General features: G+C 45.1%; 1 protein-coding gene across 1 annotated transcript in view; it reads left to right on the top strand.

The window, feature by feature from the left end:
- The window catches only part of prkch (protein kinase C eta), a 200,309-nt gene that overhangs the window by 122,658 nt on the left and 49,906 nt on the right, over positions 1-27,745 (top strand). The window contains exons 6-9 of the mRNA XM_033027436.1: positions 1,088-1,217; positions 4,287-4,426; positions 8,798-8,944; positions 9,600-9,773. Coding sequence (XP_032883327.1) covers positions 1,088-1,217; positions 4,287-4,426; positions 8,798-8,944; positions 9,600-9,773 — 591 coding nt within the window. The remainder of the gene's footprint in view (positions 1-1,087; positions 1,218-4,286; positions 4,427-8,797; positions 8,945-9,599; positions 9,774-27,745) is intronic.

Consider the following 27,745-nt stretch of genomic DNA (forward strand, 5'->3'; position numbering starts at 1 on the left):
AGGGGAAATCCCCCGCAGAACTCGTACCTTTCGTTCATTTATTCCATTGCTCTCTCTATATCACCGTCTATATCCCTTTCCCCTGACCATCGGTCTGAAGAAGGGCCTCGACCCAAAACGTCATCTATTCCTTTTCTCCAGAGATGCTCCCTGACAAACGGAGTTACTCCAGCTTTTTGTGTCTTTCTTCATTACTTGAGTTCCCTGAGCTCAGTTTACAAACTCCGGGGATGAACTGAGAATGTACTAGGCACAGTGGGACCCAAGTCACTCAAGATCAAAACTCATGGCTGGCTTTCCTTCTTGTGTAAGATGATTATAGAGGGTGATAGGGGCTGAATGGCCTCCCACTGTACTATATAATGTGTTAATATGACCAAGAGAGGCTACAGCTTTGGCTGGAACACACGCTTGCATTCTGTGAAAAAGTGGCTGGCATGATATTGCCCGTTTCATACCGAACTAGATTCTTCCAACCACAAATGCGTGATTGCAATGGTTAGAAGATTAGAACATAGAACAGTACACAATGCCTGTGCTGAACATTATGTCAAGACCAACTCTTAGCCCATTCCATATCCCTCCATTCCCTGCATATCCATCTGCAAATCCAAAAGTCTCTGAAATACATCCCCCAGCAGCATGTTCCAGGCACTCAACACCCTCGGTATATTAAAAAAATCTCCTTAAAACTTTTCCCCTTTCACCTTAAAGCAATGCCCTCTGGTATTTGATATTTCCATTCTGGGAAAGATTCTGACTGCTTGCCCTATATATGCCTCTCATAATGCCAGAGAAAACAGCCCAGTATGTCTAACAATCTCCTTGTAGCTAATACCCCCTAATTGAGGCATAATTCTGATAAATCTCCTCCGTGCCTTCTCCAAAGCTTGCGCATCCTTCCTATATTGGGGTGACCAGAAATACAGACAATACCTCAAATGTGTCCTAACCAACGTCCTACAAGCTGCATCATAAAGTGAAAAGGAGATAATAAAATCCAGAGTTACACCAAAGCAGAACAACTGTCTCTTTCTATATCTCTACCTATGCACATCTTAATTAATTGATGATTTTCATCTTGCAGGTATGTGAACAAAGATTCAGCATCAATGTGCATCACCAGTTCCACGTCCACAACTACAAGAAGCCAACCTTCTGTGACCATTGTGGCTCTCTGCTCTATGGACTAATGGGGCAAGGGAAACAATGTAAAGGTAAATGGCTTCCTTTAGTTCCTGTGGTAAAGGAAGCCCTGTTGACTTTGCACAGAAAGTGAGCAGAAGGCCATTAAAATGCACCTCCATGTGCTCAGGTCAGCAGACATAACATGACAATGAATAATACATTTATTTTATTTTATGGGCGCCTTTCAAGAGTCTCAAGGACACCTTACAAAAATTGAGCATGTATAGGAAAAACATGTAAGGGGAATGAAATAAATAGTAGAGACATGACTAGTACACAAAGTAAAGACAGAATTCAATACAAAACACAGCATGAGGCAATTAATGCACAGATGAAAAGGGACGGGGACGTGGGGCTAAGGATAGGCAGAGGTGAAGAGATGGGTCTTGAGGCGGGACTGGAAGATGGGGAGGGACACGGAATTGCGGATCAGTTGGGGGAGGGAGTTCCAGAGCCTGGGAGCTGCCCTGGAGAAGGCTCTGTCCCCAAAACTGCGGAGGTTGGACTTGTGGATGGAGAGGAGACCGGCTGATGTGGATCTGAGGGACCGTGAGGGTTGGTAGGGGGAGAGGAGGTCAATGAGATATGTGGGGGCCAGATGGTGGAGGGCTTTGTAGGTGAGGACCAGGATTTTGTAGGTGATCCGGTGGGAGATGGGAAGCCAGTGAAGTTTTTTGAGGACTGGAGTGATGTGATGCCAGGATTTGGTGTGGGTGATGAGTCGGGCGGCTGCGTTCTGGACCAGTTGGAGTCGGTTGATGTAGGTGGAGCTGATGCCAAGGAGAAGTGAGTTGCAATAGTCCAGTCGGGAGGAGATGAAGGCATGGATGAGTCTTTCAGCAGCAGGCGGAGTGAGAGAGGGTCTGAGTTTGGCGATGTTGCGGAGATGAAAGAAGGAGGTTTTAATGACATGGCGGATGTGAGGCTCAAGGGAGAGGGTGGAATCAAAGATCACGCCAAGGTTGCGGGCCTGGGGAGATGGGGAGACAGTGGTGCCGTCGATGGTGAGAGTGGGGTTATTGATTTTGCTGAGTGTGGCTTTGGAGCCTATGAGGAGGAATTCTGTCTTATCGCTGTTGAGTTTGAGGAAATTATGTTGCATCCAGGTTTTTATAGCTGACAAACAGGAGTTGATATGGGAGAGGGGGGGGTTGTGGGGGGATTTGGTGCCAAGGTAAATCTGGGTGTCATCAGCGTAACAGTGGAAGTCCAGATTGAAGTGGCGGAGTATCTGACCAAGGGGGAGGATGTAGATGATGAAGAGGAGGGGGCCGAGTACGGAGCCTTGGGGAACGCCTTGAGTGACTGCGGCTGTAGCAGAGGTGTGGTTGTGGAGAGAGATGAAGTGGGATCTGTTGGAAAGGTAGGAACGGAGCCAGCTGAGTGCAGAGCCTTCAATGCCGAGGTCCTTGAGTCTGGTGAGCAGGATGTTATGGTTCACTGTATCGAAGGCTGCGCTCAGGTCGAGGAGGATGAGGATGTTGAGGGAACCAGTGTCAGCAGAGGTGAGGAGGTCGTTGAGGACTTTGAGGAGAGCAGTTTCTGTGCTATGGAGGGGGCGAAAGCCAGATTGGAGGGGTTCAAGTAGGTTATACGCAAGGAGGTGGGAATGAAGTTGCGACGCAACGATACGCTCCAGGGTTTTTGAAAGGAAGGGGAGGTTTGAGATTGGGCGGTAGTTAATGAGAGAGGAGGGATCAAGACCAGGTTTCTTTAGGATTGGTGTAACGGCAGCAGTTTTGAAAGCGGAGGGGACAATTCCTTGGGACAATGAGGAGTTGAAGAGATTAGTGAGGTAGGGGCAGAGTACGGGGAGGCAGGACTTCAACAGGGGAGTGGGGAGAGGGTCGAGGGAGCAGGTGGTGGGTTTGGAAGAGCTGATGAGTTTGGAGATTTCAATAGGGGTGACCAGGTCAAACTGGGAGAGGAAGCAGTGTGGAGGAGGGGTAAGGAGGTCAGTGGAGATGTTGAAAGGAGGGGCCGTGGTAGGTGGTGGAGTAGATGCTGGGGAGTCGGGTACAGGGGATAAAGATTGATAGATGGTGCTGATTTTATCAGCGAAAAAGTGGAGGAATGAGTTGCAGAGATCCGGAGTAGAGGTAGGGAGAGTGTTGGCTCGAGGCTTGAGGAGGTTGCCCACTGTGGAGAAGAGGGTTCTGTGGTTTAGGCAGGGATCGGTGAATATGGAGGAGAGGTAGGCAGATTTTGCAGCAATGAGGGCATCTTTGTAGTCAGTGAGGTGGAGTTTGTAAGCTTCAAGGTGGACTGTGAGAGATGATTTCTTTGAATGAATGACATTGAATGAATGACATTAACAGCAGTTGTCTGTGTAACACATTTGAATACCAAGTGTGGTAGAGGAGGGGGAGGTAGCATGGATGATTGGAGATGGGAGAAATATAGTGCACAATAGTTTGCAATTATTGTTTAGGATTAGGTGAGACAATTAACTTGACCATAATTATGTGAAATCAGCCAGGAACATCCACTACATTCACATTTAATTATTTACACATAATGTTTCAATAATGCACAAAAACAAATGTAGTTGACTAAAAGCTTTGTTTAATATTGGTTTTGCTGATAGTATAGTTACAACCCATAAATCCAACAGACATGCAGTTCCTTTGGTCAGCTGGCTGTCATCGTTAAAGTTACTGAACGACAGCAAGAGATTGAGCATAGGAATCCACCGCTATACAACTCAAAATCGGAGTCCTTCAATGAAAGTCAGCAAATTCCATAAACTCCAGCAAGATTGTCGTGGGCCCCCTCCGCTACCTCAAGCAAAGATGTGCACAGTGTGGTCTTTTTAATTGGCATCCTGTAATGGATGCTCTGTCAGTGTAGGAATCCTGGGGTCACACAGGCTGGCAGCTGAGACTTTGAAGGAGTCAGAAGGACTGGGAGAGGTTGTGTTATTTTTGCACACCTGCCAACGGGAGCTCGAAGTAAATGTGTTGCACGGTATGCTGGCCGTGTAAAATACTGCGGTGAAGTTTTATAATCGATTGTCAGACTCAAGTTGCTTTCGGCACTGAATGGGCTTCGTGCACCAGTAGATGCTGATGCAGATCTATTTTCTCTCCTTTTGACAGTTTGCAAAATGAACATTCACATTCGCTGCGAGAACAACGTGGCTCCAGGCTGCGGAGTGAACTCTGTGGAGCTGGCCAGGAAGCTGGCAGAGATGGGGCTCAGTGCGGGGAGCATAGCGACTCTGAAGAGGAGACAGACGGTAAGGATGCTGCCACTGGTTAAACGGTGGAATGCTGGACCTCAGTGTAGGAGAACATTGCCAGTGCTGGAAGCTAACCATGGCTGGAATGCTTTCAACATGACAACAGTAAATCGAACATAGAACAGTGCAACACAGGAACAGGCTCACCAGCCCACAATGCCTGTGCCGAATATGATGTCAAGACCAACTCTTACCTGCCCGCACATAATCCATAACCCTCCATATCCATGCACCAATCTAAAAGTATCTTAAATGCCACTATTGTATCTGCCTCCACCACTAGGCCCAGCAACACGTTCCAACCATTCATCACCTTCTGCATTAAAAAAAAAACATACCCCACACATCTCCTTTAAACTTTGCCCCTCTGACCTTGAACCTGTGGCCTCAAATATTTGATATATTTCCATCCTGGGAAACAGGTCCTGGTTGTCTTCATTATCTATGGCTCTCATGATTTTATGTACAATATATGCTATAATATCCTCTTCAGCTGTGGAGTAATGTGGGACAGCTCAAGGGCAGATTGGTACAATCTAGGAATACATGGTACAGGAGAAGACCATTTGCTTAATTGTGTCTAATGTTGTCATTACTTCTGCCCCTTTCCAAGTACCAATCTTTCTTCCAATTACTGTACAACCAATACCCTCCTTGATCATTGACCTCTCTGCTTAGGGAAACGGGTTCTTCCTATCCATTCCCCCCCCCCAGGCTTCTCATAATTTTGGAGAAACAAGGAACTTGATGCTAAACGAGGAACAAGACACCTATCCATGTTTTCCAGACATGCTGCCTGACTTGCTGAGTTACTCCAGCACTTTGGTCTTTGCTCATAATTTTATACACTCTAGTTAAATGTACCCACTCACATCATCTATCTTAAAGCAAATAATTGTCACTGCTTTTTCCTTGTTGCCAAAATTCTTTAGTCCTGGAAATTCCCCTGGAAATTTCTGCGTAAACTCTCCATTGTAATCCTATCTCTTTTACATGGTGATGGTGGTGATCAGAGCGGTGCATGGTATTCAAACTATAGTTTAATTAGTGTTCTAAACATCTGGCATAATGATTCTATGTTTTATAATTCAATTTTATGACCTTGTGCCCTTATATTTTATGTCATAGTCAATAAATGGTATTTTCCTATATAATTTCCTAACAATTTTCTCCACCTTCAGGGAACAGCGGCCATGCATCCAAGATTCTTCTATGTTTCTCAGTTTTCTCCCATTTATTATCTTTTCTTTTTCATCGTTTATTTTAGCGAAATGTATTGCCTTGTCTGGACTGAATTTAATTTGTAATTTTTCCTTCCATGCGATCATCCATTAGCTGTGAAATCTGCTGCAGGAATGAAAGCTATTTAATACCTCACTTAATATTTTCGTCAGGAAGATTTTCCCTGTTGATTATGTTCATTGGAAATACACATGTATATGTTTTGTTCGTACCTTTTTAATTCCACTTCCCCAAATATCATATATTGGTGACAGAAAATGTTGCTTTGTGTTTTCGGAAGACAGTGCTTCTCTAGTATTTAACTATGCCTGGATCAGCAAACAAATGATAGCAATTCTATTTACATCACGTGTTGGAAAAGAAAGAGTAGCAGGAACAGGTCAATTGGTCCCTCGAGCCAGGTTGGCTATTTAATAAGATCATAGTAGATCCATTCAAGACTTCACCATCACTTTCCTGCTCTCTCCCCAATTGACTCGCTGATGTCTGTTAGTCTCCCTGTTCCCAAAATAAACGATTCAGACAAGATACCCGCAAGGCAATACATTTCGGGGAAAACCAGCTTCTACAGATGCGTTGCAGAAAGCATTTTATCGGTATGCGTAACAGCATGGTTTGGGAACAGCTCCACCAAGACCACAAGAAATAGCAGGGAATTGTGGATGCTGCCCAGACCATCATGCAAATCAAGGTCCCTTCCATTGGCTCCATCTACACTTCACACTGCCTCAACAAGGCCAACAGCTCAATCAAGAACGAGTCTCACCCCAGTTAGTCCCTCTTCTCCCCTTTCCCATCAAGCAAAAGGTACAGAAGTGTGAAAATGGATACCACCAGATTCATGGATTCTCAGGCAACTGAATCATCCTATCACCAACTAGAGAGCTGACCTGATTTACCATCCACCTCATTGGAGAACCTCGGATCTTTAATCAGTCTTTACTGGGCTTCATCTTGCTCTAAACAATATTCCCTGTACCGCTTTTCACTGTACCTCTGTACATGTGACAATGACAAACTAAAGTAAAACTAAACTCTATGTTGAAGAATTTCAATAAATTCACGACCCTCTCAGAGAAATATGTCTTAGTTCTTTCTCTCTTAAACATGGCTGTCTAACCAAGATGATCCTACAGTAATTTCCAGAGTGGTAGATCACAACTGGAGCACCATTCATGCTAAGAGGAAAATCGTTTTTTTTCTGATAGAGCCAAAATGCTGGAGTAACTCAGCGGGACAGGCAGCATCTCTGGAGAGACGGAATGGGAGACGTTTTGGGTCGAGACGTCACACATTCCTTCTCTCCATAGATGCTGCCTGTTCAACTGAGTTACTCCAGCATTTTGTGTCTATCTTCAGTTTAAACCAGCATCTGCAGTTCTTCCTACATATTGATTTTTTTCTTGTTGATTCCTACTTCCTTCAGTTTGTTTGGGTTCAATCCTTGTTGAGTTAATTTATTTCCCCAAGAGGACCAGTCAGGCAGGCTAGGGGGAAAGCATGTTGAGTTAGCCAGTCCTATCTGCTGCGGGGATTAGCCTCCACTCTAGACAATGGCAACACCTACCACCAAACTGTCAAATTCCTCCTGTATTACACAAAATAAATCCATTCCCCACGTTCCCCCTTAAAAACATTCCACAGTTTCAGAATTTTATAACTCTATTCTATACCCTTTTGCCCTTACATTTGGTGTCATGGCCAATAAAGGATATTATCCTATATAGTTCCTTAATTTTTTTTTCTATCTTCAGGGACCTATGGACATGCACTCCTATTTCTCTGTTCTTCTCAATCTCTCCCATTTATCATATATATCACACTGTTGCAGATATACCCATTGTCAAAATAAATACGGCTAATGTTGGCATCACTTTGCAAGAACTGCGCTCTGACTGTAGTTCTTAAATATAAAATATTGTACTGGTCATTTAAACAGCACAAATGGTGATGTTGTATGGAAGAGATGGGGAGGGAGATTTAGTAACGTTTTCAGAAAAATTATATATCCTTAAAGACAGAAAACAATTCTCCCAATGTGTGTGTTCCAGTGATTTTATTTGTACTAAATGGTGACACTTCACCAGCAAGTTTAATACTTTACATGCCACATTAAACAAGACATTTGTTACTGAGCAGCAAAGCATGCAGTGGTTTTCCAATTTTCCCAGCTTCTTTCTTTATCCCTAGTAACTATCCTTGTACCTTAGTTTTAGGATATGTGCCTTCAATATCCAATTCTACAAAGTATAGGTAAAGTGTCCTTCCTATGGCAAACAATGCATTGTTTTTGCTAGTCTCCATGCCTCAGTTATAGAGTTATATATGATCTTACAGCGTGAAAACAGGTCCTTAGGCCCAATTTGCCCATACCGGCCAACATTTCCTATCTACACTGCTCAGACCTACCTGCATTTGGCCCATATCTCTCTACACCTGTCATATCCATGTACCTGTCTAAACTTTTCTTAAACATTGCAATAGTACCTTCCTCGACTATCTCCTCTGCTAGCTCGTTCCATACATCTTCCACCCATTGCGTGAAAAGGTTACCCCTCAGATGCTTATTAAATATTTTTCCCCTCTCCATTATGTCCTCTGGTTCTCGATTCCCCTACACTGGGCAAGAGACTCTGTGGGTCTACCTGATCTATTCCTCTCGTGATATTATACACTCCTCATGATTTTATACACCTTTACAACTATACGACTCCTCATCCTCCTGTGCTCCAAGGATTAGAGTCCTAACTTGCTCAACATCTCCCAATAGCTTAGGCCCTCGAGTCGTGGCAACATCTAAATGCTTTCTCATTCCTGTACCAACCTTCAAGTCAGGCAAACTGAAACTCATTGTGTTAAAATATTTATGCAAGTAGAACCTTTCGATGAGCTTTGTTTGATGGCATTGAGTAGAAGGGTTGATTTTGAGGTTATGGGCTATGTATGCACAAGCGTTTGGGTGATAGGTAACATTTGGTAGTGTGGTGTACAAAATCTTTGCATCACAGCAAATTTCTGGGCTGCCCTTTTAGTCATACAACTAAAGGTTTATTTATTGGCTGATGTTAAGTGTTAAGTTCCCTGTATTCTGCATTAATTATTTGCTTATCCTTTTACTTGAAAAAGGGGCAAAGTTACAAAAACCACAAAGAAGACGAGACGCCTGGAGACATACCTGACAGCAATGACAAGGAGAGCCAGCGAACGGAACGCAAATTAAGCATTGACGATTTTACCTTCATCAGTGTCCTAGGGAAAGGCAGCTTTGGGAAGGTAAGTCACACTGCACTTGGATGAACCAGTAGGAAGCTTAAGATGCGATATATGTAGTCCCATTGTGTAATGCGCCACAGCACATAACTGTCAGCTTTGTAAAGACGGACTGACTGCAAACCTGGTTGCTGATTCTCTATTATTTATGGACGGGTCTATTATGCATAAAGCAATTCAGATTTATTACATGCAATAATGTGAGAGCAGCATGCAGATCCCCAGTGAATCTGACCTTTTCTCCTCAAACAAAATAATATATTTTAAAGCTGGGATTAATAAAGGTCAAACACTCTCTTCTGCTGCAAATCATTCAGGAATTATGTGCAAAATTCCTAAATTGACTCACTTTTGGCAGTGGGAGGAGGAAATAGGTACATTTCTAAGGATTGGACAGCATGGAGATTTGTTGTAACAGTGGCAAGTTTAATAATGTCTTTCTACGGAGTTTGTTTTCACGTGTCATGGATTCATAGAGCCTTTCAACATCGATACGGGCCCTTCGACCCAGCTGTATCAAGCTAACATTGTGGAGGCCGCATGCTCTCTCTGCGATCTCGCAAATTCTTCACTGGCTCCTCTGTTTCCTCCCAATTCCCAAATGATGCAAGTGCTTCCTAGTTCTGGATTATTACATGCATCTGCTCTCTGACTACAGGTAATGCTGGCAGAGTTCAAAAGCACAGAAGATGTGTACGCTGTGAAAATACTGAAGAAAGACATGATCCTCCAGGATGATGATGTGGAGTGCACGATGATCGAGAAACGGATCCTGTCGCTGGCCAAAAACCATCCATACCTCACACAGATCTTCTGCTGTTTCCAAACTCCGGTGAGCAAAGTCTTTGTCAATTACATTAAAGAAAAACATTTTTCACACAGAGAGTGGTGAATCTGTGGAATTCTCTGCCACAGAAGGTAGTTGAGGCCAGTTCATTGGCTATATTTAAGAGGGAGTTAGATGTGGCCCTTGTGGCTAAAGGGATCAGGGGGTATGGAGAGAAGGCAGGTACAGGATACTGAGTTGGATGATCAGCCATGATCATATTGAATGGCGGTGCAGGCTCGAAGGGCTGAATGGCCTACTCCTGCACCTATTTTCTATGTTTCTAGTAGTGTGGTAAAGAGTGGACCATCTGAATTTCCATTTCAGGATGTCATAAAATTCAACTGCATGAAAGTCATTTAAATATTTTTGTATCATAAAGGTTTAACCAGGGGAATGTTCGTAGTCTTTCTCCCACATCCCCAGCTGTTGTTCAGTGAGTTCATGGTTAAACAGTTCCTGCCTTCAACTTTACTTTTCTCCACGTCAAAACTCTACCTGTCCTTTGAGCATACTCCGTGACCATACCATCACCATTTTCTGGTCCCGAGGTCTGAAAATGCATGGTCGACTGGTAGAATTTGTTCTAACTCACCTCTCTCTGAAGTGGTTATCTCCTCATTTTGGGCCGTTCCCCCTAGATTCTTAGTCCCCCACAAGGGGAAACATTCTGTTAATACCCAACGTGCTCAGCCACTGCAGAATGTTGCCCATGTTTAGTTTAATTGAGGGATACAGCCTGGAAACAGGCCTTTCAGCCCACCGAGTCTGTGCCAACCAGCAATCATCCATACACTAGTTGTATCCTACCCACTAGGGGCAAGTTGCAGAAGCCAATTAACCCACAAACATGCATGTCTTTGCATAGTGGAAGGAAGCCAGAGCACCTGAAGGAAACCTGTGCAGTCACAAGTAGCACATACAAACTCCGTACAGACAGCACCCATGGTCAGGACTAATAGACAGTAGGTGCAGGAGTAGGCCATTTGGCCCTTCGAGCCAGCACCACCATTCACTGTGATCATGGCTGATCATCCACGATCAGTACCCCGTTCCTGCCTTCTCACCATATCCCTTGACTGCTATCTTTAAGAGCTCTATCTAACACTCTCTTGAAAGCATCCAGATAATTTGCCTCCAGTGTCTTCAGAGGAAGAGAATTCCGCAGATTCACAACTCTCTGGGTGAAAACGTTTTTCCTCATCTCCGTTCTAAATGGCCAACCCCTTATTCTTAAACTGTGGCTCCAAGTTCTGGACTCCCCCAACATCGGGATCATGATTCCTGCCTCTAGCTTGTCCAATCCCTTAATAATCTTATATGTTTCAATAAGAATCCCTCTTATCCTTCTAAATTCCAGTGTATACAAGCACAGTTCCATTCTTTCAACATATGCCAGACTCGCTATGCTGGGAATTAACTTTGTGAACCTACGCTGCACTCCTCAATAGCAAGAATATCCTTCCTCAAATTTGGAGACCAAAATTGCACACAATACTCAAGGTGTTGTCTCACTAAGCCCTGTACAACTGCAGAAGGGCCTCTTTGCTCCTATACTCAACTTCTCTTGTTATGAAGGTCATCATGCCATTATCACGATGAGAAAAACATTTTTCACACAGAGAGTGGTGAATCTCTGGAATTCTCTGCTACAGAAGGTAGTTGAGGCCAGTTCATTGGCTATATTTAAGAGGGAGTTAGATGTGGCCCTTGTGGCTAAAGGGATCAGGGGGTATGGAGAGAAGGCAGGTACAGGATACTGAGTTGGATGATCAGCCATGATCATATTGAATAGCGGTGCTGGCTCGAAGGGCCGAATGGCCTACTCCTGCACCTATTTTCTATGTTTCTATGTTTCTATGTTTCTATCCTTCTTCACTGTCTACTGTATCTGCATACTTACTTTCAGTGACTGATGAACAAGAACACTTCTCTTTTTCCTAACTTGACACAATTCAAATAATAATCTGCCTTCCTGTTCTTGCCACCAAAGTGGATAACCTCACATTTATCCATATTAAACTGCAATTCCCATGCATCTGCCCACTCACCCAACCTGTCCAAGTCACCCTGCATCCTCATAGCATCCTCCTCACAGTTCACACTGCCACCCAGCTTTGTGTCATCTGCAAATTTGCTCATGTTACTTTGAAGGATCGAATCCGGGTCTCTGGTGCTGTAAGGCAGCTACTCTACTATTGCCCCACTGTGCTGCCCATGTCTTTCATTAGAAGCCTGGTAATGTGATTATAACCACCCTCCCTTGCTCTTCCTGAGCTTTGAGATGAAAGGAAAGATTTGGTGTTGTTGAGGTAATTTCCCTCGTCATCATTCATGGGGAGCAAAGAAACAAGTATGAGCTCTGCAGCCCCTCCAGCCTACTCTGTCATTCAGTGAATTCCTGGCTGACCTGTGACTAAAGTCTATTTATCTTCCTAACCTTCATATCCCATAATACCTTTAATTGAGAAATTTTCAATTAAAATCATCAATTAACCTGTCATCAATTGTCATTTCCGGAGGCAAATTCCATTATCAGCCATTGCCTTTCCAATCCTCCATGCATGTTCAAGATGTTACTGCCCTGGAGAGAACTCTTTGAATATACTTCCCACCTTCCTAATGTACAACTAGAAGTCCTGGGGGGGGGGAAGCATCAGAGAATTGATCTTGGGGGGCAAAAAAAGCTTTCTGACACTCTGACAAAACAGGTTCTGACTGTCTATCCCATCAAATGCCCCTGTCCCACTTAGGAAACCTGAACGGAAACCTCTGGAGACTTTGCGCCCCACCCAAGGTTTCCGTGCGGTTCCTGGAGGTTTTTGTCAGTCTCCCTACCTGTTTCCACTACCTGCAACCTCTGGCCACCACCTGCAACCTCCGGGAATCGCACGGAAACCTTGGGTGGGGTGCAAAGTCTCCAGAGGTTTCCGTTCAGGTTTCCTAAGTGGGACAGGGGCATTAGCCTCTCATAATTTTATATGCTTCTATGAAGTCTCTCCTCAACGTACAGCGTTCACAGAGAAAACAATTCAAGTCTATCCAACCTCTCCCTATAGCTGAAACCTTTCCACTCTTTTAGTTTCCCTTAACTGCAGTATTTTCATTCTTGATATCATTGGTCTTGTTTGAATTATGTGCTGCGATTTTTGCTTTGCAATACCAGCAATCTAACAACAGATGGCATCCAATATCACAACTTGGCTTTGAGTGAATTAAGTAGAAAACTGCATTGACCAAGGAGGTCAATGTAATTCTCTGTGATCAACTGCACTGACCAAGGTGGTCTTCTGTGGCATTCTCTGCCTCAGAATTGGAGGCCAATTCTCTGGTTGCTTTAGATAGAGTTAGATAGAGCTCTTAAAGATAGAGGAGTCGGAGGATATGGTGAGAAGGCAGGAACGGGGTACTGATTGTGGATGATCAGCCATGATCACATTAAATGGCGGTGCTGGCTCGAAGGACCGAATGGCCTACTCCTGCACCTATTGTCTATTGTCTATTGAGGTTGTTCTGGAAATAAATGTGATACACTGTGAAATTGACACTTTAATGCTGTACCAAGATTGGGTTTATTGTCCTGATACAATTATACTGAACTATGCAAAATCTGACTCCTATATGATTAATGTTTATCTTGATGCCATGTGGGGGATCAGAGTACAGAACAGGAGCGGGTCCTTCAGCCCACAATGTTTGTGCCAATCATGATGTCAAGTTAAACTGATCTCATCTGCCTGTACATGATCTATACCTCTCTATTGTCTGAACTTCTATTTGTCTATCCAAAAGCCTCTTAAACACCACTATTGTAACTGCCCCACCATTCTCTGTGCAAAAAATAACTTGCCCCATGCATCACCATTAGACTTTCCACCTCTCACCGTATAGATATGCCCTCTAGTGTTGGGCATTTTCATCCTGGGAAAATGATTCTGGCTGTTTATCCCATCTAAGGCTCTCATAATTTTATATACTTCTATCGGGTCTCTCCTCAATCTACGATGTTTTTAGAGAAAACAATCTAAGTCTATCCAACCTCTCCTTATAGCTGAAACCCTCTAATCCAGGCAACATTCTGGTAAGCCTCCTCTGCCCCTCTCGAAAGCCTCCACATCTTTCCTGTAATGGGACATACAGAATTGTATGCGACACTCCAAATGCAGCCTAACCAAAGTCCTATAGAAATGTATCATGACTTCCTGCCTCTTACATTCAAACCCCCTAGCGATGAAGGCAAGCATACCATACCATACCTTTCTTAACCACTCCTATCCACTTGTGCTGCCACCTTCAGTGAACTATGAACTTGGACTCCAAGATCGGTGTTGTTAAGGATCTTACCATTAACTATATACTCCCTCCTTATATTCAACCTCCCAAAGTGCATCACTTCACACTTGTTCACCTTAAACTCAATCTGCCATTTCTCTGCCCATTTATGCAGCTGATCTATATCCTGCTGCATCTTCTGACAGCATTCCTCACTATCTGCAACTCCTCCAATGTTGGTGTCGTCAGCAAACTTACACACCAACCCATCTACATTTACATCTAAGGTAGATAAAAATGCTGGAGAAACTCAGTGGGTGCGGCAGCATCTATGGAGCGAAGGGATAGGTGACGTTTTGGGTCGAGACCCTTCTTCCTATACATTTACATCTAGGTCATTTATATATGTCAAACTGCAGTGGTCTGAGCACAGGTCACAGACCTTCGGCCAGAATATCTACCTTACACCACAATCCTCTGTATTCTATCAATAATCCAGTTCTGAATCCAATAGAGAGGAAGTCATCCTGACCTGAATAACAGATTGGGCTGGGCTAGGACAGAATGACTAGAGCCTGTATATTTTATCAAGATGTGGACCCATCCCAAACCAACACGGCTAGGTCTGACTGAGGTTGTTGTGTTAAGTACCCAGGCTCTGTTAGTACCTGTAAAACAGGAAAAACAACTGTGCCCTTAACCAATTTAATTACAGAACTGTTAATAATCAGTTACAATACAAACCAACTAATGCAAAGTGGAACATGGAATGTAACGTTATGTATCGGTTTAAGACAGAGAAGTAAATAGCCAACAGAAAAATAAAGGTTTACATCACTTTTAACCCCCAAGAATAATCTGACTACACACTTGCAAAAGTAATGATGTAATGTCAATAAAATGTTATTAGTGATTAATTAAGGCTACTCTCACATTTAAAAATCCTGGAAACCAGAATGAATCAGCCTTTTCTGTGGGACTTAGTGGCTCCCCAGGGGGATCAGGGGATCTACATAAAATTCTTAAGGGACTGGACAGGCTAGATGCAGGAAAAATGTTCCCGATATTTGGGGAGTCCAGAACCAAGGGTCACGGTTTAAGAATAAGTGGTAGGCCATTTAGGATTGAGATGAGGAAAAACATTTTCGCCCAGAGAGCTGTAAATCTGTAGAATTCTCTGCCACAAAAGGCAGTGGAGCCCAATTCACTGGATGTTTTCAAGAGAGAGTTAGATATAGCTCTTAGGGCTAATGGAATCAAGGGATATGGGGAGGGAGGGGGGGGGGAGTGGGATGGGGAGAGAGGGCCAGAGGGGGAGAGGGGGAGGTAGAGGATTGGAGTATGAAATAATCACAGAAAATGCCCACATATTGGTATCTTTCCCATTTACTGTGGGAAAATTCAGAGGTGAAAGTAAAATGGGATAATATGTTACTGGCTGGTATGGTAAGAAATAGCCGATGCACACCGGGCAAATGGGTTAAATCAGTAATGTTAACAATACAATCGTAATATCAAGAAATTTAAGTTTCTTGCAGAAACCACTGCAGAAATCATTCCTTTTCAAATTTCCGGATAAGAGGCAAGTGTGAACAAAATTTAGAGGCTGCAATGTATGGACATATTTCATTGCTCGAAGGACCCTTTTGGTCATTTGGACTGGAACTTTCCTCATTAAACACTGAGCATTAGCTCATTGTCACTTATTCTACCAAAACAAGAAGTGAGAGTGTTGGAGAGAGCACCATCAGGTGAGAATCTACTGAACTGGATATCGCAGTAAGAGTAACACTCACTCCATTATTTAATGAATAAAGTGGACACTAATTGTAGCGATGTTACAAGAGTAGTCTAGACATCCACTATAAACCCACTGACTCCCATGGCTATCTAGACTACTTTTCTTCCCACCCTGCTTCCTGTAAGGACTCCATCCCCTACTCCCAATTCCTCCGTCTACGCCGCATCTGCTCCCAGGATGAGGTGTTCCACACCAGGGCATCGGAAATGTCCTCATTCTTCAGGGAACGGGGGTTCCCCTCCCCCACTATAGATGTGGCTTGCACCAGGGTGTCTTCCATACCCCGTAACACTGCTCTCTCTCCCCATCCCCCCACTCTTAACAAGGGCAGAGTCCCCCTGGTCCTCACCTTTCACCCCACTAGCCGTCACATACAACAAATAGTCCTCCGTCATTTTCGCCACATCCAACGTGACCCCACCACTCGCCACATCTTCCCATCTCCCCCCCCCCCCCCCCCCTCCCTGTCTGCTTTCCTCAAAGACCGTTCCCTCCGTAATTCCCTTGGCAATTCTTCCCTTCCCTCCCGCACCACCCCCTCCCCGGGCACTTGCCCTTGCAACCGCAAGAGATGCTACACTTGTCGCTTTACCTCCCTCCTCGACTTCATTCAAGGACCCAAGCAGTCGTTCCAGGTGCAACAGAGGTTCACCTGCATCTCCTCCAACCTCATCTATTGCATCCGCTGCTCTAGATGTCAGCTGATCTACATCGATGAGACCAAGCATAGGCTTGGCGATCGTTTCGCCGAACACCTTCGTATAACACAAAACATCCACCACAGCATTCATCACTGTGGTGGAAGGCACAAAGTTCACTCAGTCCTCCTCCATTTTTTCCCGTGGTTGGGTCCATAAACCTCCACAGTCGCCGCTCTGGGCGGCCAGATGTACAGGCAAGGTAAGTCCCGAATCGGTGCTTCCCTACCGGAAACCGCGGCTGGAAGATGACGTAGGCCGCAGGCCAGCGGTCGGAGCTCTTCTCCAGGGATCCCCGGCGAGGGATCCCTCTCCGGATGGTAAGTCCTCGCTGCGCCCGGGGCTAGAAGCACCACTGTCCGCAGCTTCTAGATGATGTAGGCCGCGGGCCGGCGGTCGGAGCTCTTCTCCGGGGGTCCCCAACAAGGGATCCCAGGCTCCGGACGCTGCGCCTGCTGCTGAAGCTCCGGGCCCATCTCCCGGAAAGGCCACACCGATGCTTGGTGTTAGGCCACGAGGGAGGTGACATGGAAAAAGTCGCCTCTCTCCGTGGAGGAGGCGTCCAAAAGCGGTTCCCCCCCTTACCCCCCCTCACCACCCCACACAAGACACACAGAGAAACATTAAAAACAAAATGACTAACACGCTGCTGACAGGAGCGCTGTCTCACAGCGCCTTTACCGACACCGAGAGACTGAAAGGTCCGTTTGACCTGTGGGCAGAGGCAGACATAATGTCAAACAGATTCTGTATGTACTTGAACACAAGAATGTAGTTTTGAGTTTAAATACTTGAAAAAAACTAGAACATGTACCCTGCAAATAGTTTAAACCATAGTGTGTATGTGTGTGCACGCAAGCACATTATAAGCATATATAATACCTCAGGGAATCTAAATACTGCACTGCATTCTATTTTTAATTCTTGCCTTGCTCCCAAGGCGATTTTCAGAATGACAGTCAAAGAGCTGCTGAAGCTAGTTAAAGATATTAAAGGCAGCTCACAAATTTTACTGAGGTTCTTTGAAATGATCGATTTTGGAAAAAAAACTGATTTTTTTTGTCTTTCTCGAAACATACAGAAAGAGGTGGTGAAAGTGGAAGAGCAGAGATAGAGAGGACTAGATTTTAAAATCCCAGCAAGCAAATGTGATAATTGTGACAGAGTGTTAAAATGATTATTTTCAGCAGTTAATGTGTGTTCAAGATCTGAATAATCAATTCATACTCAGATTGATGTTAATGCCGTGTAAAAAAAAAGGCCATTTTGAGTTTTTTTAAATGCATTTGCTGTTTCGTGGCTCATCGCTGAAGATAGATAATCAATCCTGGCCTATTGGTGTATATGCAAAGAGATGCTGTCTGCTAATTCAACATGTATATATTTGAGAGACTGGGTGCATCAGCAGGGAGCAGTATCATTAGAAACATAGAAACATAGAAAATAGGTGCAGAAGTAGGCCATTCGGCCCTTCGAGCCTGCACCGCCATTCAATATGATCATGGCTGATCATCCAACTCAGTATCCTGAACCTGCCTTCTCTCCGTACCCCCTGATCCCTTTAGACACAAGGGCCACATCTAACTCCCTCTTAAATATAGCCAATGAACTGGCCTCAACTACCTTCTGTGGCAGAGAATTCCAGAGATTCACCACTCTCTGTTTGAAAAATGTTTTCCTCAACTCGGTCCTAAAAGATTTTCCCCTTATTCTTAAACTGTGACCCCCTTGTTCTGGACTTCCCCAACATCGGGAACAATCTTCCTGCATCTAGCCTGACCAACCCCTTAAGAATTTTGTAAGTTTCATTGGTGGCTAGTCTGGCCAAAACACAAGGTGTTGGAGGAACACAGCAGGCCAGGCAGCATCTCGAGGGAAATGGGCAGGGGACAGTTCAGCTCGGGACCATGTTCAGACTGATTTAGGGTCCATACCCAAAAGTATAGGAGAAGGGTCTCGAACCGTAGCCTACAACACCTTACAACAGGCTTTATCTCTATTGAAATACAAGTTGGTGCATGACCACAAACAGCAAAAAGTGACCAGAGAAGGACAGGTATGCTGGCATATTCCAACTTCAAGGGAGGAGATGGTGCTTGTCGTTGCTGAGGCAGCTGCACATGGTGGACCTGAAATTAGTGGCATTAGTATCTTAATCCTCCTTCACCCATCCTAGATCCCCTTCAGCCCATGTTCTTTTCTAGTTTACAAGCTGCAGAGGTATAAGGAGCCTCCTCTTGTTTTCTCCATTCATTTTCCCAACCCCCACACCTACACCCAAGCCACTACACCCGACTATCTCCATGCCACTGCGTCACCCTTTTAGATTCCAAGGCTTCAGATTGGCCAACTTGTGCAGAAATAACAAGACAACAGTGACAATGAACATACACTGCCAATAGGTTTCACTCACAGCTAACAGCTCAAACTCTGACATTGTGCGCAATTGAGAAGTCAGGACAGCAGTGTAAACTGCGCTTAGACACATTTGACTCAGAGTCAGAGCTGGTGGTAAAGATAAAACCAGTGCCAGCTTTCTGGATGGCAATGTCAGACAGTATCACTCATATCAGGGTATTGCTGGTGCAGCCTGCAGGAAATGACTGACGGCATGCAGTGCAGAGGGGAGAGGAGTGAATGCTTGTTTTCATAGAGTGCTACAGTGTGGAAACAGGCCCTTCGGCCCAACTTGCCCACACCGGCCACAATGTCCCAGCTACACTAGTCCATATCCCTCTAAACCTGCCCTATCCATGTAACTGTTCAAAAAGGAACTGCAGATGCTGGAATATCGAATATCGAATACCTATCCATGTAACTGTCGGGTGAAGAGTGAATAGTTATTGTGGAGGGGTGAAGAATGAATGCTTGCTGCAGTGGGGTGAGGAGTGGATGGTTATTGTGGAAGGGTGAAGGGTGAATGCTTGTTGGAAAGGTGTGAAGAGTTAGTATGTGTTGTGGAGAGTAATAGAGTAATATAGCATGGAAACAGGCCTTTCGGCCCAACTTGCCCACACCGGCCAAGATGTCCCAGCAACACAAGCCCCACCTGCCTGCATTTGGCCCATATCCTTCCAAACCTGTCCTATCCTTGTACCTGTCAAACTGTTTCTTAAACGTTGCGATAGTCCCTGCCTCAACTACCAGCTTATTCCATACACCCACCAACCTTGTGTGATAAAGTTACCACTCAGATTCCTATTAAATCTTTTCCCCTTCACCTTAAACCTATGTCCTCTGGGCAAGAGACTTTGTGCATTTACCTGATCTATTTCTCTCATGATTGTATACATCTCTATAAAATCACTCCTCATCCTCCAGCGCTCCAAGAAATAGAGTCCCAGCCTGTTCAACCGCTCCCTATAGCTCAGACCTGGCAACATCCTCGTAAATCATCTCTGTACATTTTCCAGCTTAACCACATCTTTCTTGTAGTGAGGTGAGGAGTGAATATGTGTTGTGGAGAGGTGAAGAATCAATGCTTGCTGCAGACGGGTGAAGAGTGAATACGTGTGGCGGGGAGGTGAGGAGTGAATGCTTGTGGTGGAAGGGGCCAGGAGTGAACATGTGAGGCAGAGGGGAGAGGAGTGAATGTTTGTTGGAAAGAGGTGAAGAGAGAATGTTTGTTGATGAGGTGAAGTGGAGGGGGGGACTGTAATGGGGGTTTTCCAAAAAGAGGTGGATACAATGGTAAGTTTTAAAAGACATTTCGACAGATACACGGGTAGGAAAGTTTTTTTATAGGGATATCGGCTAAACCGAGGCTAATAGAACCAAGTTGGCTATAAAATCCAGTTGATATGAATGAATTGGGCAGAAGGCAATGTCTCTGCACTCTATTACTCTAATTATTAGAAACATAGAAAATAGGTGCAGGAGTAGGCCATTCAGCCCTTCGAACCAGCACCACCATTCAAAATGATCATGGCTGATCATCCTAAATCAGCACCTCGTTCCTGCTTTCTCTCCATATCCCTTGATTCTGTTATCCCTAAGAGCTATATCTAACTCTCCCTTGAAAATGTCCAGTGAATTGGCCTCCACTGCTTTCTGTGGCAGAGAATTCCACAGATACACAAATCTCTGGGTGAAAATGTTTTTCCTCACCTCAGTCCCAAATTGCCTACCCTTTATGCCTAAACTGTGACCCCCCCTGGTTCTGGACTCGCCCAACATCGGAAACATTTTTCCTGCATCCAGTCTGTCCAATCCCTTAAGAATGTTATATGTTTCCAACATATGGAATCAAATCAGTTTTAGTCTGCTTCACTCTCGGAGCTTACTCTAGGAAGAGTTAATATCAACGAGAACGTAAGGATCATGTAGTCCGGAATTTGATCAATAAGCCTTGATGAAACATGATTCAAACTGTTTGAATGCACGTACCGTACTTTACATGCACTGCAATTTGGCTGCTGTCCTTGCCTCATTAATATATTACTGCAGACATAGAGAGCATTGTAATGGATTTCATTAACAAAAAGGGCAAGTGAGACGCTAGGGCAGTGAAGCAGACTAAAACTGATTTGATTCCATTGTCTGATTCAATTAAAGTCAAAGGTACTAGACACATTGAAGCACCTTGGTTTGCCTTTCAAACTAAAGTTTGATTTTAATCATATCAAATGATTTCTATTTCATTTTAAATCTAGTTAGTGCTTATACCTCAAAAGCTGAATGATGCGCATTAATAAACAATTATTCTTGTTAATAACTCAGCTCCTTTCATTGGCCTGAATGACGAGGAACTATCTGCTGACAATTACATTTCTATCATTCCCATTGCAGGGTTGTGGGAAACTGCATCTTTTCAGAAGGGGAATGGCACACAATTAAGGGGGTAAACAGATTAGACAGGCTCTATTCTTGTTGCCTGCTTACACCATTGGAACTGTCTGCTTCTCAGTATCATTGTTTGAACCATGGCTCATTCTGTACTCACTAGTCCCTCTGTGTAAATAAGGAAGAACTATGCCCTTTTGTTTTTCTCCCCAGACCACTGGGCTGTTTGCCAGCAGTAATTATTTGTTGATTACTGAGATCAAGTTCCCTTGGCTGCCAGCCAGGAACAGTGCCGGAGTGTGTACTTTGCATTATTTAGTACATCAGTGGAGAGGCTGGTCAGGTCATAGTCTGTGGAGAATGTGAAATCATCAGCATTAAACAAGGCCTTGGAATAACAGTCGTAATCCTGTCATAGACCTTTCTGTTACAAAATTTGCAATAATAGCTGACCTTCATTTCTGAACAACTGGCGGTGTGTTTTAGTGGCACATTGTTTTTTTTTATTGCATTGCTTACACTTCTGAGCAGAATAGGTTAAGGGTTGAGGACAATCCAAGGTTTCTGAGGGTGGAAAGCAGCCCTTCATCCTCAGTATATTTGACACAAGACACTGGAGACACAAGAGACTGCAGATGCTGGAATCTGGAGCAACATACAACCTGCTGGATGAACTGCTGGAAGTGTGTACCATCACATGTGTACTGCATTTACTTGCTAAACCCTCCTTAACAGCATCAATTAAAATCATGACCTCTACCACTTGGTTGCATTGGGACTATGGAATCTCAGCGTTTCTTTTTGTTGCTGTTTTTCAGTATCCTCAATGCGAGGTATACTGCCCTCTTTTCATTGTCACTGAGTCAAACTCCTGGCACAAAAAGATATAAAGTGCTGAATAGGCTGTGGGCCGAGGTGCTTTTTTGTTTAAGTTTGTGACCCAAAGTTCGTGGGAGAGGGGTGTGTGTGGGCAGGGGGGAGGTTGGGAGGGGTGTGTGGGAGGGAGGGGTGTCTGAGGGAGGGGTGTGTGGGAGGGGGGTTTTGGGGGAGCGTTGTGGGGATGAGGGGTGTGGGGGGTTAGGTTGTGGGGAGAGAGGGGTGTGGGATGGAGGGACGTGGGGGCAGAGGGGGAGAGAGCTCGGAGAAAAGACGGGGAAGAGCCATGGGGGAGAATGCGGTATCATGGGGAGGGGGGCAGAAGCCAGCGAGGGGGACAAGAGGGGAAGGGGAGGTGCGATGGGGCCTCACAGCGGGCGCTGGCCGCTGGTCGATATCCTCCGCCGGGATCAAAGTCTCCGCTTTCAATTTGGCGACATCAGCGATTCCGCGCAGGGCTGGGCTGGGTCGGGTCGGGCTGGGTCGGGCCGTTTCCGGTCCTTCCATCCGAAAATTGTGTCCGGTTGGAGACCTCCGCCGGCCATTCAGAGCCTCCCGCAGCTGCAGTAAAGACGCGATAGCGCATGAAGGGGCAGACCGTCCCGCGGAGTGATAGTAGAAGGGACCAGTCCGCGCAGCACTGAATGGCATGCGCGGTTTTTAAGATTTTTAAACCTCGATAACTCTTACCAGCTTCCACTGATCGGAATGAACTTGGTGCAATCGCAGCACAAGGGAACAGTGAGTAAGCTGGCGGAAAATTGTGGCGCTATCACATACCGTTTTTGCGCAAATAGAATGACCGCCAAACCGGAAGATAACAAGATCAGAGTTTTAGTTTTGTATAGATAGATAGATAGATAGATGGATGGATGGATGGATGGATGGATGGACGGATGGATGGATGGATGGATGGATGGATGGATGGATGGATGGATGGATGGATGGATGGATGGATGGATGGATGGATGGATGGATGGATGGATGGATGGATGGATGGATGGATGGACGGACGGACCCTGTGTTATTCCAGGTTTTTGTGTCTATCTTTGGTTCAATTTAAACCTTGGGATGGAAACCAGTAATGAGCTGGGTCTGACAGGGGCTGTCTCTTTTTTTCTTAACAAAGAGCTTTTATTACAAATTCAGAGTTTACAAAAAATTGCATTAATAAATACTGCTATTCATGCAGTTTGCAAATATCGACCATCAGATTACAACATTGTCAGCTGTATCGACAATTCTCTCGTTCCCTTGCGGCGACCAGCGTTCATGGAGGGCCAGTGGCTGCCTCTCACTTGTCAATGACAATATCCTGTCAGTAACGCTCTCACTCCTCTAAGTGTAACCATTATTTTTTATTATGATTCCCTACCGTCTACATTTCTGAAATATTTTCACACTGAATACCAATCCATACAGTCCATCCAGTATTGTTAGTTTCCCAAAAACACTTTTCTCCATACTGCTGAGAATCCTGAAAGCCTGTAATTGCACATAATGGTCTATAGTTTAGATGTTCATTGCCGGACAATATCCCAGAAGAAGCGGCCCGGTACTATTATGGGATTACCACTGGATAAAGACTGGTTTTAATAGAAGATTCATAACACCATTGCAGGAAAGTGAAGGGTCAGCTATGCATGTGTTGCCAGTGCTAGCTGAGACCAGAAAATAAAGCACATTGAGTGTTTAATCTTAACGGCATTCGCACTAAGCCTCTGACAGCCAACTTTTATTCCTGCCAATGATAATCTGTGCATGGGCTTTAGAACCAGTTAGAATCTTGTTTTTATGATCTTATTGTGATCCAAGCCCAATAGTGTACAAAATAAAAGTCTCCTCTTGCATAGTGTAGTACTTGTTTCTATGGCTTAATCATAAGTGCTGCTTTTATGCAATGTTTGACTATATTGAATGGTCCAATCCAGGTTAAAGACTAACTAGGATAATTTTAGGAATAGTTGTTGCGTGGCTTTCATAAAAATTTGAGCCAGGTTCTCTGGATGTGGTGAAGTACCGTAGTTCAACAAGGTTATGTTGGATTTCATTTACTCAAATTTTGTGCTTACATCAACATGTCATAGCATATTCATGCTGAGATGGGGACAATTGGTACTTTAGACCATTTCATAAGTTCATTTGAGCCCTGGATTGAGTATCAGAAAAAAATTGTTTTTTTTAACTGCAAACGATGTAAATGAAGACCACATGTTCATTTTTCTTGCATTTATGGTTGCTGAGACAGAAAAAAACAATGAATCTTTGCTGGCTGCAAAGACACAACATGGATACAGGAACTTTGGCCTACTGTGGCCTTTGTTGACCATCAATCTCCATTTGCAATAATCCCACATTAATCCGTGTATTTTATTCTCATCAACACCTCCCAGATTTTATCAATCACCAACATATCAAAGGGCAATTTACAATGGCCATGTAACCTACCAATCCACAGTTCTTTAGGATGTGGGAGGAAATTTACATTTTATTATTATTGTCACATTTACTGAGATGCAAAGAAAATGTTGTCTTGTATTCCATACAGGCAAATCATATCACACATAACTATATACATACATCAAGATTGTGCAAAAAATGAAAGAAAAACAATGTAGTATGCAGTGTTACGTCTGCAGAAGGTACAGATTAAAAAGTGCAATGAGAGTTGCGAGATCAAGAATTCATCTTTGCGAGTGAGAGGAGTGTTCAAGAGTTTGATAATACAGGTGCACAACCTTTTATCCGAAAGCCTTGGGACCAGACACTTTTCGTAATTCGGAATTTTTCGGCTTTCGGAATGGAAGATTTTTAGCGTAGATTTTAACGGCTGGCTCAGTGGTAGAGTGCTCGGCTCATATCCGCAAGGTCGCGAGTTTGCGCCTCGATCCCGGCAGTTACTCAATCGCGAGTTTGAGTCTTCAATGTGGTTTTTTCTTGAAGAATAGGAGAGAATAGGGAGGGTTAGGCTGGGATCATTCTCTGCGAGATGATCTTAGTGCGGGAGACAAGTGTAGGAGAGGTGTACTGACTGTGTGGGCAGAACTTTGGAAGTGATTGCCCACCATTCTCAAAAACCGCTGTGCCTCCCTGTCCCTGGGATAGCAGGGGGCGATCAAACAGCACAATACCCCCTCCCCCTCAAACTCCAGAGGAATCCGCTCCCCGATGGGCCACTACGGCGACAAGTGGCAGTTCGCCCACAGCCCGAGCAGCGCCACCCCAAGAACAAGACGTACCTTGCACACTATCAGCTTCTGCGCCTACGGGGAGCGTGTTCCTCTGGAGTTGGAGCGGGGCTGGGCTGGAGTTACTGATCTGGGATCTCCATGCTTGCAGTGGGCCTGGGGGTCGGTGTCCCGATGAGGGGGCGCAGCTCGGTCTGTGGGCGAACTGTCACTTGTCGCCGTAGCGGCCCATCGGGGAGCGGCTTCTGGTGGTCCTGACGTCTCCGGCCACCCCCCTGTACAGGAGCTGATACTGGGAACTGTACCGCCCCAGGAGAATGGGGTTGTTTGCAGTTGCAGAGGGAGGGGGCAAGGGCGGTACAGTTCCCAGTCTCATCTCCTGTCCAGGGGGGTGGCCGGAGACATCATGACCAACAGGAACCCGCTCCCCGATGGGCCGCTACGGCGACAAGTGGCAGTTCGCCCACAGCCCGAGCTGCGCCCCCTCATCCGCAACCCGGGTTCCTCTGGAGTTGGAATGGGGCTGGGCTAGAGTTGCTGCTGGCTGTGAGTCCCTGGGATCTCCGTGCTTGCAGTCGGTGTCCCGTTGGTTCTGACGTTACAGCCCGAGCTGCGCCCCCTCTTCCGCAACCCCAAGAACAAGACGTACCTTGCACACCATCAGCTTCTGTCCCTACGGGGAGCGTGTTCCTCTGGAGTTGGAACGGGGCTGGGCTGCTGCTGGCTGTGGGTCTCTGGGATCTCCGTGCTTGCAGTGGGCCTGGGGTTCGGTGTCCCGTTGGTCCTGACGTCTCCAGTGACTGGCACTGACCTGCTGGCATCGCCGACGTGAAGAAAGTGCAAAGCCCCCGCGCCGGTGCAATGGGCGGGGAGCTGGAGAGGGGAGGGAAGGGGTCACACACATGGCCGGGAAGCAGAGGGGTGTAGGTGGGGTGAAACTGAAGGGAGCGACAATCTGCTGCTGCCTGCCCGCTGAGTTAAAAGTTCCCATGCAAGACTCACGATACACTGTGTATCGTGAGTCTACCGTGGGAACTTTTTAACTCAGCGGGCAGGCAGCAGCAGATTGTCAATTATTAACCCTCCCGTGCAATATACCCTCACCTTCTCTTTTATGAATGGGGATTTAGTTCCCCTTTCTTCGAGGACCGACTGGAGGTTCCGCTGTCACCTCTGCAGGCCACCCTCGGTGAACGTCTTCAAGGACCTTTCTTCAAGGACCGAAAAAATGTCCGCTATTCGGAGCTTTTCGTTATTTGGAATTTCGGATAAAAGGTTGTGCACCTGTAGTGGGAAAGAAGCTGTTCTTGAGTCCAGTTGTACATGCTTTCAAGCATTTGTATCTTCTGCCTGCAGGAGAAGAGAGAATGAACGGTCTGTGAGTGGTTATTGATTATGTTGCTGCTTTCCTGAGGTAGCGGGAATTGTAGATGGAGTCAATAAAAGGGAGGTTGTTCAGTAGGATGTGTTCACAACTCTGCAATTGCTTGTGGTCTTGAGCACAGCATTTCCCATGCCTTGCTATAACACATCTGGATAGGATGCTTTCTATGTTACATTGGTAAAAGTAAGACTCATTGGGGATATACAGAATTTCCTCATCCTTCTGAGAAAATTGAGGCCTTGTCTTACTTTCTTGACCACAATGACAATGTGGTTGGAACAGCCAAATTGTTGGGTGATGTTTATATCCAGGAATTTAAAGTATTTGACCCTCTCCATCGTAGCACCACTGATACACACACAGTCACATACTCCACCTCGTTGACTGAAGTCAATGACCAACTCCGTCATGTTGCAAACGTTGAAGGAGCGGTTGATTCCCTAATATCATATCAACCATCTCCTTTCTGTGCTCTGTCTTGATGTTTGTGATCCAGCCTGCTATTGCGGTGTCATCTGCAAACCTGTAGGTGGAGTTGCAGTAGAACTTGACTACATGATTGGGAATGGGAGTGTACTAAAGGGCTGAGAAGACGGCGAAGACGCTGTCACCTATTCTAACTGATTGCAGTCTGCAGGTCAGGAAGTCGAAGATCCAGTTGCAAAGAGGTTTTCTGACTCCTAGGTCCTGGAGTTTGGAGATGAGTTTTGTTTCAATTAGGAGTTGAAGATGGAACTATAGTCAATAAATAGTAGTCTGACGTAGATCGTACTTATTATTCCTTATTATGCAGATGCTCCAGTGATGAGGGTAGTGCCAGGGAAATGGCATCTGCCATGGATATGTTGCAGCAGTGGGTGAATTGCAGTGGATCACGGCTGTCTGGGAGGATGGAGTTGGCGTGTGCCAAGACCAGCGTATCAAAGCGCTTCGTAGTGATGGATGTTGGAGCCACTGGACATTCGTCTCTAATGTAT

This window comes from Amblyraja radiata, chromosome 9, assembly GCF_010909765.2.
Source record: "Amblyraja radiata isolate CabotCenter1 chromosome 9, sAmbRad1.1.pri, whole genome shotgun sequence".
Lineage (NCBI taxonomy): Eukaryota > Metazoa > Chordata > Chondrichthyes > Rajiformes > Rajidae > Amblyraja > Amblyraja radiata.